General features: G+C 39.8%; 1 protein-coding gene across 4 annotated transcripts in view; it reads left to right on the plus strand.

The window, feature by feature from the left end:
• pcdh19 (protocadherin 19) overlaps positions 1-11067 on the plus strand; it is a 52402-nt gene extending 41335 nt beyond the window's left edge. For all 4 annotated transcript variants that reach the window (XM_039620240.1, XM_039620245.1, XM_039620249.1 and 1 more), the window contains exon 5: positions 8351-11067. In XM_039620240.1, the coding sequence (XP_039476174.1) occupies positions 8351-8910 (560 nt within the window). In that variant the 3' untranslated portion in view covers positions 8911-11067. The remainder of the gene's footprint in view (positions 1-8350) is intronic.
• Positions 11068-13249: the final 2182 nt, after the last annotated feature.

Below are 13249 nucleotides of genomic sequence, written 5' to 3' on the forward strand. Positions count from 1 at the left end.
TTTATATTAATTATGTAAGGCCAGTCTTTTGAGGCAAAGCAGAAGCTCACAGAGGGAGAGGAAATCCAAGATATTGGTTTTCTGCACGGTGTGCCATCCCCAGTTGTTTGGATACATTGACAAGTGTTGAAGGATAGTGGGCATTTCAGATGGCTAAAAGAAATAACACTTAAGAGGTGAAAAAGTAATCTTTTCTCACTGTGAGAAGTGTTTGCACCAAAAATAATAACAATAATAAATAAATAAAAATAGAGTTAGAATCCTTGATATTTGTGAAAAAAGAAATGAATTGGACTTCCTATTCACTAAAAGCCCCATAGCACACAAAGCAATGTTTTCTGTTTTGCAGTGTACTATTACCTTGACATTAGCGCTTTATCTTTTCTCTTACGTGGAACCATTACTTTTTTATTAGACTTATAGTTCGGTTTCCTTGAAGGAATATTTAATTGTCAGCCATAGATCGCCGTGACATCTGTTTTTACCTTACAGATTGGACAAAATATAATAATAGTCCATAGTGCTTCTATCCTTAAGCCAACTCTCCAGCTCGCTTTCTCCTCTCCAGCCCCACTCACCACGTACAGTAGCTTTCATCTATGCTCCAACCCCATTCATTGATGTAATTTAAGAGTGTGCCCCTTTGCTTCTCCCAGACTCAAGGGTTTAGGAGCAAATTAGCTCGCTAGCTCGGTCAAGCTTAAACACAGAAATGCTGCATTTGTTCCAGTGTATTTAAAGATGTCCTCTGCAGATGCATTGTAGGGGAAACGAGCCAAGCAGACAGAGGCAGGCAGGCAGGCGGTCTGGCTGGCTGGCATTGTGGAGTGGGCAGTTTGCAACAGGGACGCCGGCAGCCTGCTGTGCTGAGTTTGAGGGGCGTATTATATTGTTGTTGGGGGCATTCAGCGCCTGAGTACAGGTTAATTTGAAGCTCGTCATTAGAAGGGCAATTTAGCTGCTCAGACTTTACAAGGCCAAAATTCGCCGTGCGATTTTTGCAAAGTGCATCACGTCATGGTAAAACACTCTATTTAAATGCATACACTGGCCGATGCAGTCGCTTTACAAAGAGATCTTTTAATCACTCATTGGGATTGTGTTGCTTCTTGTTTGTAGGTTAAAAAAAACAAACACAAATATTGTAATTTTGAATTATGCTATCTGCTTTTTCCAAGAGAACTGAGAATAGTACATACTAACAATTCTTACAATTTCTCTTGGTAATAGAAAAATATGGTAATAATAAAGCGAAGCTTTTTAAATGCTTTACAGTGCTTTTCCAATTAGGAAAACTGCAGTTTTGTTGCTGGCACCTTTGAAAGATTCCTTCATGCATGAGCTCCCCCTGCCACCAAATGCTTTTTCAATTGGAAATACATCAAATTATGTGAATGAGATGAGCCCAAGTTTAAGATTAATTTCGACTTTAATTGCATTTTTATATATTTTAAAATAATCATCCATTTAAAACACTTCTAATCCAGAGATGAAATTTCTCTGATGAAATTCCTCACCAAATTATATCCCTGATTAGTTTTTCTGTTTCTTTTTTCCTTGGGAAAGTTATATGTCCACAAAATTATCCAATTTACTTTAAAGTTATTAAGCTGATTTCTTTTTTCCTATGACAGTGTTATGGTTGGCATCATTATCTCGCAGAAGAAGAACCACGTGTATAGTACAAATTTTTTTATCGTCTGTTCACTGTACAGAATTAGGGAAATATGTAATTAAAATCCAATCTGCTTTCAGTAACCTTTCAGTATCTGAAATGCAACTGGAATTTTAAAGTCCAAGTGCTGTATTTATTTATTTATATAGTTCTTTAACAATAATGCCAATTAGCCCTAAGGATGGCAGTTGGATTAAAACAGCAAAACCTGAACAGAATAATTTTGGGATATGGATATCATAATGATAAGAATTTTAGTGTCCACTTAGTGTCATCATATGTTGTATGAATTGGCAATGTGGCTGAAGAGTGGGGTACTTTTCTGCCAGACACGATCCTGGCCTTCTTTTTATGGAATTATGTGAACATGTAAGTGTATTGTTCTGGTGATGGATCCTGTTTTAAGAACCTTTTTACTGCCTCTTTAACACAGTACAGCTGTGTACAACTAGGCTTAGCTCTTTATGCCCTTCTGTCTGGGTTAAATCTAGTCCAGAGTGCCTGTTGAGAGAGTTAAATGGTCACTGGCTCATGTAATATATGAAAACCAGGGCATACATTCTGATATCTGTTCAAACGAGACCTGAACACTGTAAATCATGCCCCTTCAAATGTTCTTTATGTCATGACCCGAGCCAAGGGTAATACTTTCAGAGCCTTTAAAACTGTTCCTGAGACACTGCAACCTCTAGGAGCCAGCTATGGTAGGAGTAGGCCACAATAAGGTGAGACAATTCTCTCAGCAAAATAGTATTTGTTGCCAGGGCATGGAAACCAGCCCACCCACGTATGTCATAATGACAACCAGTTCACATCGTTTCCACTACATCAAGCAGTCCACTGGCTAGTGGTCCTGCTTTTGAACAAAACACTGTTCTGCGATGACATAGTGATTTATAAAACAGCATAGCGATCACTTTTTTCATCCCGCTGCTGTTACACAGCTGTTAAACAGATGCCGTTTGTACCAATTTAGAGGCTAGTGCATTGTTTGTCAACACCACTTTGGAAATTCATTCTTTATACCCAGACCCATTATAGAAAGCTCTAGCTTTGCTGGATGGGCCAGCAGCGAGGGAAGTGAGCATACAGTGGAAGTAAAAATTTGCAGAATTTGGCACGTACTGTTGCTAGCATTTAGAACAATTATTGACAAGCATTTCCAAAGAAAAGAAAGCTCAAAATGAAGTTAACTTGCCATCTTACATCAGGTTTTCGGGAAGACATAAGTAGGCCTGGTAGTAGTGACAAGCTGTCAGACACTCAGTGCAGTGCGGGATGTATTAGACAGTGAATGTGTTCTTGATAAATTGACTGCTACTAATGCTCAGAAATAGAACGACGGCCCTATGAACCCCAGGCTTCAACAGTCATAAGACAGTACTAACAAGGCCACACAGTGTGTCTAATTTTCTTGACAATTAATATTTGACCGGGAGAACTGAAGGAATTCTGAACAGATAGGCAGAAATTAGAGAAAGGTTTTTGGGTGAAGGATTCATTTAATTACATCAACGTATATGAGACAGTAGAACTGATTAGATGAAAGAGCAAGACAAAAGGAGGGGACGCATAAAGGATGGCCTTGTGCAGGGAGCTGTGAGGGATGAATTAGACGGTTTCGGGGGGTGGGGGGATAGCTTGATGTGACTGAACCAGATGCTGTAGGGAGAAGGAGAGGACTCGATGCTGTGCGGAGAATGATGGCTTACGTGGCGCAGTAAGGGTGCCCCTCTACTGTTTGTAAAAACAAGACCATCACACTCCATCTTGCTGCTCCCGCAGGAGCCAAGCCTCAAGGCTGATTTATGGCCCACAGACTGAATTGGCTGGCTGGGATGACAGCAGTGCTTGGACTCTCCCTTGTGAGTAGTGTAGGAGGCTGCTTGGCCAAGCCTCAGCCTCAGCTGGCCGTAGAACTGTCCTTTGCTGTAGTTAGGACAGACTAGATGTTAAGCTCTATTTGTTGTGTTAGGATCGGAGAGGACCAAACCTGTTAGTTCTTGAGCATATTTTGAACTCTGAGCACTAACCAACCACAGACAGGCACCGTCTTTTCTGTTCGTGCAGTATTTTTTTCTCTCCCTTGTGATACTTTCATCAGCTTTTGCATTACAGGCTCCATCAAGACTCTGTAGTAACAATTTAGATTTAATCATGCTTTGCCATGTGACTGCCAGGATGGAAAATTAATATGGAGAGCAATTAGAAAACAGGCCTCTCATTGTTAAAGATACTGTGGCATACCAAGATGAGACCAGAAAAGTGGACATTTTAGCTGCAAATGAAAAGCTTTAAATGAAAACACACACACGGCAAGAAATTTTGACTCCTTAGGGTTTGGATCATGTTTATAACTTATGAGTCGATTTTTGGATTTTACACCTGTACTCTCAACCAGAAATGAAAAGGGGCACATAGCATAATGGCAGTGTTGTTGTGTGCTGTTTGATCTTTTCAGACTATTTGGTAGCGTCGTTACTGAATATTTAATGGGGATTAATATCAAAGACATTAAGGTAACAACAGAAAAACAAGCAAAAGAAATCAAAGGGAATTGGTAAAGTCTGTGGAGGCCATAAGTAAAGCATAGCGAGGTTTAAATTAGTCTACATTATTTCCTCTCATAACAGCTACATCACAGGAAGCTGTGATACTGTCTGGATGTCTGTTGGGTAGCATCTGTTTTCTTAAGACCATCAGTTGAAATGCATTGTTTCTGCTACATCAAAAATATCAGCATATAGAGGAAGTGCAAAAAAAAGTAGTTTAAGCCACAAGTGGCATTCTTAGTAAGATGATTTATCATACCGTACTGCTGTTCCTGCACTGCCGTTCATAATTCTTTTTAGGGTTTATCATCCTGTAAAATCAAACTGACTGAATCGTGTCATATTGCAATTCCCAGTTGTCTTGTGGTAGTCAAACTAAGAAATACAGAATTATGATTTTGTCACCCGAATCTGGTTCATATCTACTCAACCTGTCTCTGGCCCTCCAAACTGGTATTCTCTGTTTTGCCGCTGCTTACGCTTATTTTACAGGATTACATCATCATTTTCTACCTTGAGGCTGTGTGCGCTACTTTTGGAGGGATAAGCGTTTGCGTTTTCCAAGTCAGGCTCCGTGCGTACAGCCAAACAGGACGCAGAATAGCTGGCGAAAGCTCAGGGAATTATACAGGGAGGCGTCTCGCTCGGTGAACGCATCCCTTCCCTTTTGTGTCAGAGGATTTTAGTCTTTTGCTGATTCTTCTTTTCTTGCTACATTAGCAACAAACAAATAGCACCTGCAGCTGCATAACATGAAGGGATCATTATACGCAGTGCACAAGGGTAAACTGAGCAATGAGCTTGTCAGGATGTGGGATTCCCTCGCTGAAACTGAAGATCTGTCTGCTGTAAGCTGAAGTTCAGACACCTTCATCTGATTGAGTCAAATAGACAGGACAGAATCGGCTGCCGGCAGGTAACAGATGCAAGATGAAATGGAAGGAAACGTGGGTTTTTCACCCTGTGTTGATGCAAATTGGTGCTATAACTACAAACAGAAAAAACATGGAGCACTATCAGGAGACTTTAGCTTTTGCACATGTTTTTTTTTTATTTCATATTTTCAATTCTATATATAAAGTCCTTTCTACTGCCTTGGAGTCAACGTTAGAGTGCAGCATGTTTGATATAATAGTAGTGTTGTGATCTTGATACATGATTAGATTTGTACTTTATTACCATTATATTGCACAATATTTTAAATGAACAAAACAGACACACACACGCAAAGATGCAGCCCAGCCTTTACCTCCTGGTGGAGCTCCCTCCGTAATTAATTTTGTGGATCGGAAATGCTCCCAATGACATCCTTCTCTGTACTGTACTCTAAATCTGTTCCTGGAGCTGATTGGCAAGCTTATTTTCCTGATAACTTTGAATACACATTCACAGCAGGAGGGCCTTTACTGTCTTCTATTCTGTACTTGTTGACTTCTAAATCTAAGCAGTGCTGTAAAAGCCTTTAATTCATCTCCTACCATACACAAGCTTGTTTTTTTTTCTTATCTTTTAATGGGAGGAGATTACGTTTTGTTAAAGGTCGATGGCCTGTCACTTTTTTCATTTAAATTTTGTCTCCTCCAGTTTTTGGGGCCTTTTAGAGCAACATCTGCGTTTTATGAAGCTGTGAGGAAAGGCAGGATGTGTGAGTGTTAATAGCACTTGGCTTTCATAACAATGTCATTTACAACCCAGTTGCTCGCTCATAGACCCCTAAAGGAAAGGAGAGAAATGGCATTCACTGCATTTGTGCGCACGGCTCAGCAGAGAGCATACAACTTGTGTAAGTTTCTTTGTGCCTCAAGGCTTTTCACGCCTTAGAAAGTGCTTTAGGCTATAGAAATAAGCCAAAGTGTTTAGAGGAAATTGAATTCATTACCGAGATACTTGTAAATTTGTAATCAATGAAGCAAAAGATCTACTTTGTCAAACATGCCAAACAAGAATTTTGGTGAGATTTCAGATTGCTAAATATAGAGCTCAACTTTTGAATGCATGTAAAAAACAAAAGTTTTCAATAAGAGCACTAAACGCTCATGTGAACAATTATCTTTCTAAATATGCTTTACATTGCCTCTTCGAGTTTAAAAAAAAAACGCCCTAATACGTCTTTTAATTTTCCCCTTTTTAAAATTTTTTAGCGATCAAAATAAAAATATTTTAAAAAATGCGTTTTAAAGTGCCGTTACAGGTAAAGCAGTCACGTGGGGTTAAAAAGGCTTTGAAATGGATTTAAAAGCACTGTGGCAGTAGACAAGCTAATCATGCTTTTTTATGTTTATTTATTTTTCTATTCATCATCCTCTATTATGTTCTTGGTACCTGGGAAAAAAAAACTTTCTGTTGTGATTGCATTATTACATCCTGATTGGATATGTTTAAACAAAACCCCCAACTCAATGCCTTTTGTCTCCCTGATTGCTGCCATTGCAGTTTCTTGGACCAATCAGCATTCATTGTAATTTCCATAGATGCAGGACTATAACTAGTGGGAAATATTCAGTTTTCACACATTATTGCTTCTTGGCCTCATCAAATGAGCTTGAATGTATGGTAATTAAATAAAGCAGCCTCATTGTGCCTTTTAAGTATAATTTGGATAGTATTGGGTAATAATAATTCAAAAATGCATTTTACATATTATTAAATTATGTGTACTTAAATTGTTACTGTGAAGTATAGTTGAGATGGTTCTAACAAAGACAACGGGATTTCGTCATCCACATTCATTTGAGAGATGTCATGTCAGTGCATGTCAGCCTGTGCACAATTAGACAGACATGATGAGAGAAATCCTCTTCTGTCATATGGACATTGGTAACTCACGGCTTGCGATTTCGGTGCCCATAGGCGATGATTCCTTCACAATTTTAAGACAGCTCACGATATCCCTAACATACTCATTCAGTTATTCCATGACATGGTAACCGGTCATATCTGTCAGTCTCATCAGATTATACTTTATGAGAGACAACTCTGGCATATCTGCTCCTGAAAAGCCTGTCTCCAGTCTTTGAATATCGATCCCGGGGGGCTTAGCAGAGGTGCCTCTCATGAGTACAGAAAAGAAGAGAGAAAAACAGATCATTAGTGATTTTAATTAGGTGATCTGTCAAGCTGCGATTGCCAGATGTAAGTGTATGCATTTGGGTCGATCGCAATCCCTCTCACAATCCCTTCTTGTCACCTTGGGCCTCTGAAAAGTAGGATGGCTCTTGCTTAGAGTAAAACAAGCAGTAGGGGAGAAAAGAAATATGTCACCGTGCATGTGTGTGGCAGGTTCCTTCCTAAGAAGCAGGTGGGGGGGTTCGGTTTCATATCGAGGTTTAGGAAAAATGTTTGAAATTTTCCAAAAAATATCAATGTTCTGCTGCTAAAGCTAGAAATGTGACACCATGAACATTTTCTAAATGAAATTGACAGAGGACAAACAAAATTATGTGTACATGAGATTTCTGAGTACTGCTCTTTGGACTGTTAAAGAACAAACAAGAATTAAAGCATTTGAGTTTGAGAGACTTCGGCTCCTTTTGTTGTTATAATGATGCAGAAATGTTCTTAAATGTTTTTCCCTCAACACAACAAAATGCAGAAGACGCAGTTATACAGACTCAGACAAATCTTTTTTTCACTTCAGCGTTAAACATCATTACATATTTATAACCCGGCGCCAGATGACAGAGACAAAGAGGGAGAGAGATATGAACCGTGCAGCGGCACCGCAACTCGTCTGGTGTCTTTGTGAGATATCTGATTGCAATGTTTAAACCTGCCTTTCATCTAATGTTGCTACAGAAAACTCAATTATACAACAGCTGCAAATGGACTTTTGATTCAACAATTCATAATTTAATTGGCATATTAGACGTGCCCCTAACATCCAGCCCTAGTTATCATGGAGTAGTGTTAAAGGGAGTGTAATATTGAGCTCATGTAGATTGCAAAAAAATCATTTAGTAATGCTCAACTTTGTGTTTTTAAACTGAGTTTTCATGTATTTGTTCTGTTTTTCAAGACAGTTCTGACATACTTAAATCCTAAGGGGATTATCAGAATAAAGACGAAAATCAATTAACTTTAAGAACAAATATAACAATTAGGTTGTCTCTTTATTTCCCCACAGATCCCAGTGAGGGCTTTCACTGCCAAGATGAGTGTCGGATCCTAGGCCACTCTGACCGCTGCTGGATGCCTCGCGTTACAGTCCCAGCACGCGCCAAGTCACCCGAGCACGCTCGTAACGTCATCGCTTTGTCTATCGAGGCGACCACGGTGGACGTGCCACACTATGAGGATGGCACAACAAAGAGGACTTTTGCCACCTTTGGAAAGGATGGGTCTGAAGATGTGGAACGAGGAGACATTAAGGGAAAGCGAACTCAGGAGTCTCAGGTGTGTAGCCCCAAGGCCAATGGAGGGGCTGTTCGTGAAGCTGGCAATGGGCGGGAGGCGGCCAGTCCCATCACTTCCCCTGTGCACCTGAAGAGCCCAATGTCCAAGCCGTCATCTGCCTACAACACGCTTAAATGCCGTGACGCAGAGCGAATCGCCAACCATAGCCTGCTGCGGCAGCCGGAGGGGAAGGACAGTGAGCCGGCTGTAAGGGAGATCAACACACTTCTCCACGATGGCCGAGACAAGGAATCCCCCAGCAGCAAGCGCCTGAAGGACATTGTGCTTTAGCAAGCTTCTCTGTGACACACACCAACATGTATACACACATCCAGTGTAAACTGACATATATATACCCCGCAATAGCTGTGTATACACAGAAGAAAATCTGGCTGTGGCAGTAGAGAGACACACCCATTTGCAGTATACAAAATTCAAAAACCAGCCTGGGCTGAAGATAAACTGACGTATGCTGCAGCTAGTTGTGTGCTCTGGCCCAGGTAGTGGATGTGGCTTCGTTGTAGTCGCAGTACTTTTTCCTTGTTTGCTTTTTGTTCAGTTTTCTTTCTATCAGCCTGCAATGAGTGGACAGGCAGGTTACTGCTGACTGCATGGACACGGCCAGTGGAGCTCTCCAGCCCTCGACCCAAAGCAGGACTTCACATGTTTGGACACCTGAGGTGCCAGTTCATACGTACAGTTATGCCTTTTGAACTACTTTTGTATCACGAACTGATATTTGCCTTCTTTGGTTTTGCAGTCTGTTTTAGCTGCCAAAATCGCTCTTTGTTCCTTTGTATAGAGTTCTGTCACTGTAATAAACAAAAACAAATACACACAGGATTCATCCAAAAATATCATCAATTTACTCCTTCAGAAGTTTTCAGTGCATTCAGGAGAAGGAAGGTGAGGCCTCCCGGGCTCATCTCTTCCTCTCCCTGACAAATAAGAGAAACTTTCTCTGCATATCCCTGAGGACATCCTCGTGTCATCAGACTGTGAGGTCCTTACAGTATTTATATTTTATCACGGATGGAGCTGATTGAACTCTCGTTGTCTGCCAAGCCGCTCTGACTGCAGGAAGTGGGACAGACAGATACTTGTGATCAAATTGCGTTGTATGAAACAAAAAAAAAGACTTTCTGCTTTTGAAATCTCCTGTGCCCAACCTTGATTGTAGCCAGTGGAGCACAAATTAGAACTTTGTGCTTTGGTCTTGTACTTTTTTTGACTTTTGACTATGGGGCTAGGATAGAAGGGATCGTCACTCATGTCTTGCTATGTGAAACTCTGTATAGGGTTTACTATTATCATTTTTAATAACCTGTTGTTATGTGACAATCCCTTTAATGTTTTGTTTCAAGAGAAAAAAAATGAATAAACATTGGTGTTCAACTGAAGCTACAGTAGCGTTTGTTACACAAACACAAAAATAAAAAAAAACATATATGCCAAAATATATTTTATAAATAATTTAAAATGTATAATGAGAATATTTAATGCTGTGTAGTTATTTTATGAGTAAGTTATACTTGAAATTAACTTGCTTTTCGTTCATTTGTCTTTTGCTTTTATATTGAACCGGATTTGTTTTGGGGGTTTTTTTCGTTTATGTTCAAAACTTGGATTCTTTTTTTGTTTACTGTGTGATCCCTGGCAACTGTTGACTTGCAGTCTACCTTGTTGTAAAGAGTTTCTTATTGGTCAGTTCTTGTGCCATCCAGTTTCTGTGTGGGCTACCAGAAAATGTAAAAAGACAAAAAAAATTACATAAAACAACAACGACAAAAAAAAAAAAAGCGATTTCAGCACCAACATTAGTGTGTCAGTTCAATGAGCTTAGAGTGAGATAGCAAAAGAAACCAAAAAAGATGCAAACACAACCTTAATGATTGCAGGATGTTGCTTCATCTTAGTATCAAAGGAGGAAGAACAGCTTCCAGTGTTCTCCAGGCTGTAACGAGGTTCCACCTATTTTATCTGTGTAATAGGTTGGCTTTCCTATAGGGCCCAATCACGTGGAAAAAAAAAAGACTTTTTCAACTTCAGATGAGGGCATTGTGATGTGCAGATTAGCTTTACTCAGCACTGCTGTCACCCTGTACCATCTGTGTTCTCCTGATCTCAAAGCTAAGGTTGAGACCACAGTGGCATAAACAGGGCTCTCCCTTAATATGAGCACCACACAACAGACTGGGTGGAATCATGCGAGAGGGAACTAAGGTCTTGGAAGAACCGTGTTGCACATCAGCAATGTGGTTTTATGTTGCTTTGCAGTAAACTATGTACAATGTGGAAAAATATGAATGAAAATGGACAAATTGCATACAACAAACTAGATCTCTGTAGCTGAATGTTTTGCTGGTCTCACCCATGGCTTCTGGCAACATGAAAATCGGAATAATCACTGAATGTATACAGCAGCTTATAATTAAACTATTAAATGTTCTCTGCTTTGTTTTCTTGTTTTTACTCGACACTGGTGAAATTTCGGGTTGAACTGAAATTTGAATCCACTGCTTCTTAACAACCATTGTGTCTTTGTGTACTGAAAGAAGTTCTCAAGTCATCACTAGGATTAAATTTAGTGTAGAGGCAGTTAGATAGCTGAAATTTATCCATCACAGTGCTGCCTAAATAAGTACAGTACTGTGCAAAAGTTGAGCCACTTCCCCTTTTTTTTTATTTTGCTGAGCTTTCTCATAATTTCTTTAGGTAGTCTTTGGGAATAGTTTTATTCCTTTTTGTGTCAAGATTATACCATACCGCTTCAATAATGTTTAGGTCTAGGCTCTGAGGCCAGTCCATGACTGATAGTGTTCCATTGTGTGTTTTTCTATCCAGGTATACATTCACTGCATTGGCAGCAGTGTATTCAGGATCATTGTCATGCTGAAAAATGAAGCCACTGTCAATCAGAAGCTTTCCAGGTTGTATTGCATGGTGGATCCAAATTTGACAGTACTTCTTTATGTTCAGAATTCCATCAATTTTGACAAGATCCCCAATACCACTGGCTGAAAAGCAGCCTGAAACCATGACAGAGCTTCCACTGTACATGTACCGTACCCTGTTCTCCTGTTTCCCTTTCTTAAGAACGGCTTCTTGACAGCCACGCTTCCACTGAGACCATTTCTCAGACCATCTGGCCCTTCTCGACTGAAGGGCCAGATGCATTTCTCAGGGCCGGTGTCACTCTCTCAGATACTGCTGTAGATACTTTTTAGCCCTGCTACTTCTTCTTTTGTCGTCCACTTGCCCTGTTTCCTCAGTTGCTTTAAGGACACACTGGACATGCCCACATGTGCCAAGTTTTCAGCTAATAGCTTTTTGTAAAACTGTGATATTTTTGGCATTTTTCATAGATTCAGCTAAAGAAATGAGAAGAAATTTTGTGGTTTTGCAATAGTTTTTGTTAGAAACAAATGACTTAAGAATCTGTTTAAAATAGTTTCTTTGCTAGTTAGTCTGTTATGTGTGGACATACCACTGGTTCATCTTTTCTATTTAGGTTTCTTTTTTATGCTTGAATGATTCATATGTCAAACTGGTCAGTGTTCACAGAAAAACAAAATTCTTTCGGAAAGCCTGGAAAACTATTGCCCAAGATGTCTTAAAAAATTTAAAAGGAAGTCTGTGTCCTTGGAATCAAAATACAAACAAATGAGTGGTGGCGCAACACTTTTCTCACAGTCTTGTATATTCAGACTGAAACAAAAAACAGAGACATGTGAACTTATTTCTCAGCCAGGAATTGTTGTAATTTCAGTTCATCCTTCACACTGATATTCAACATGCAGTAATATATCAGTAATAAGTAAGCCGGTGTAGGAGGTGAGTGGAGAATGCAACAAGCTCTTTATTATGAGACAATTCAGTCTTTCCACAATACATTAACATTTTGTATCAGTGAATTTCAGCACGTTGTTCTTGAAAACAGCATGATAACACATCAACACATGTCCTTTCTGCTTGATATGTGATATCTGTTTGATATTAAGAGGTTTTGCTGAGGCTGGCTTAAACCCTTCATTAATATTCCATGCATTCACTGTTGTTCTTTCCCATTATTTCCAAAGCAGACCTTTGGGAATCTTTCAGAAAGTGAGGCGAGTGTGTGTGCTAGTGTCTCTTTCAGACAGCGGACCTTCATCCGCAACAGTGGTTCAAACATGCCACTTTTAGGAGATTTAACACTGTGAATGTCTCTCAAAAAAACTACAATGTAGACACTGATCAGGACCACGAAGGCTGTCATCGAGACTCACATTCCACTGGTGGGTAATGTGCTTTCACAGCCAACAGTATGATGTCACTGAAACACTAGATCCCACTTGAAATATTGATTTATTAGTCGACTTTGAGTGGAAGGTTGTAAAAGCTATGAAATAAGTTGAAAAGCAAGACAAAGCTTGATTCTTTCTCAGCAAGTCTGAAACACTTTATATGAAATTTTCACTCAATAAAGGCTGCACTCTTCACCTCCCTCGCAGACAGCAGGTCTTTCTCACGAGTAAGGCGGTATGGATTGATAAAGGGAAGCAGAGATTAGATACAGAGCAGGACACTTTCTGCCACTGTAGCGACTGAACGAAGCAAACAAGCAAGAGGAAACACACACATGCCACAC

This window comes from Oreochromis aureus, linkage group 2, assembly GCF_013358895.1.
Source record: "Oreochromis aureus strain Israel breed Guangdong linkage group 2, ZZ_aureus, whole genome shotgun sequence".
Classification (NCBI taxonomy): Eukaryota; Metazoa; Chordata; class Actinopteri; order Cichliformes; family Cichlidae; genus Oreochromis; species Oreochromis aureus.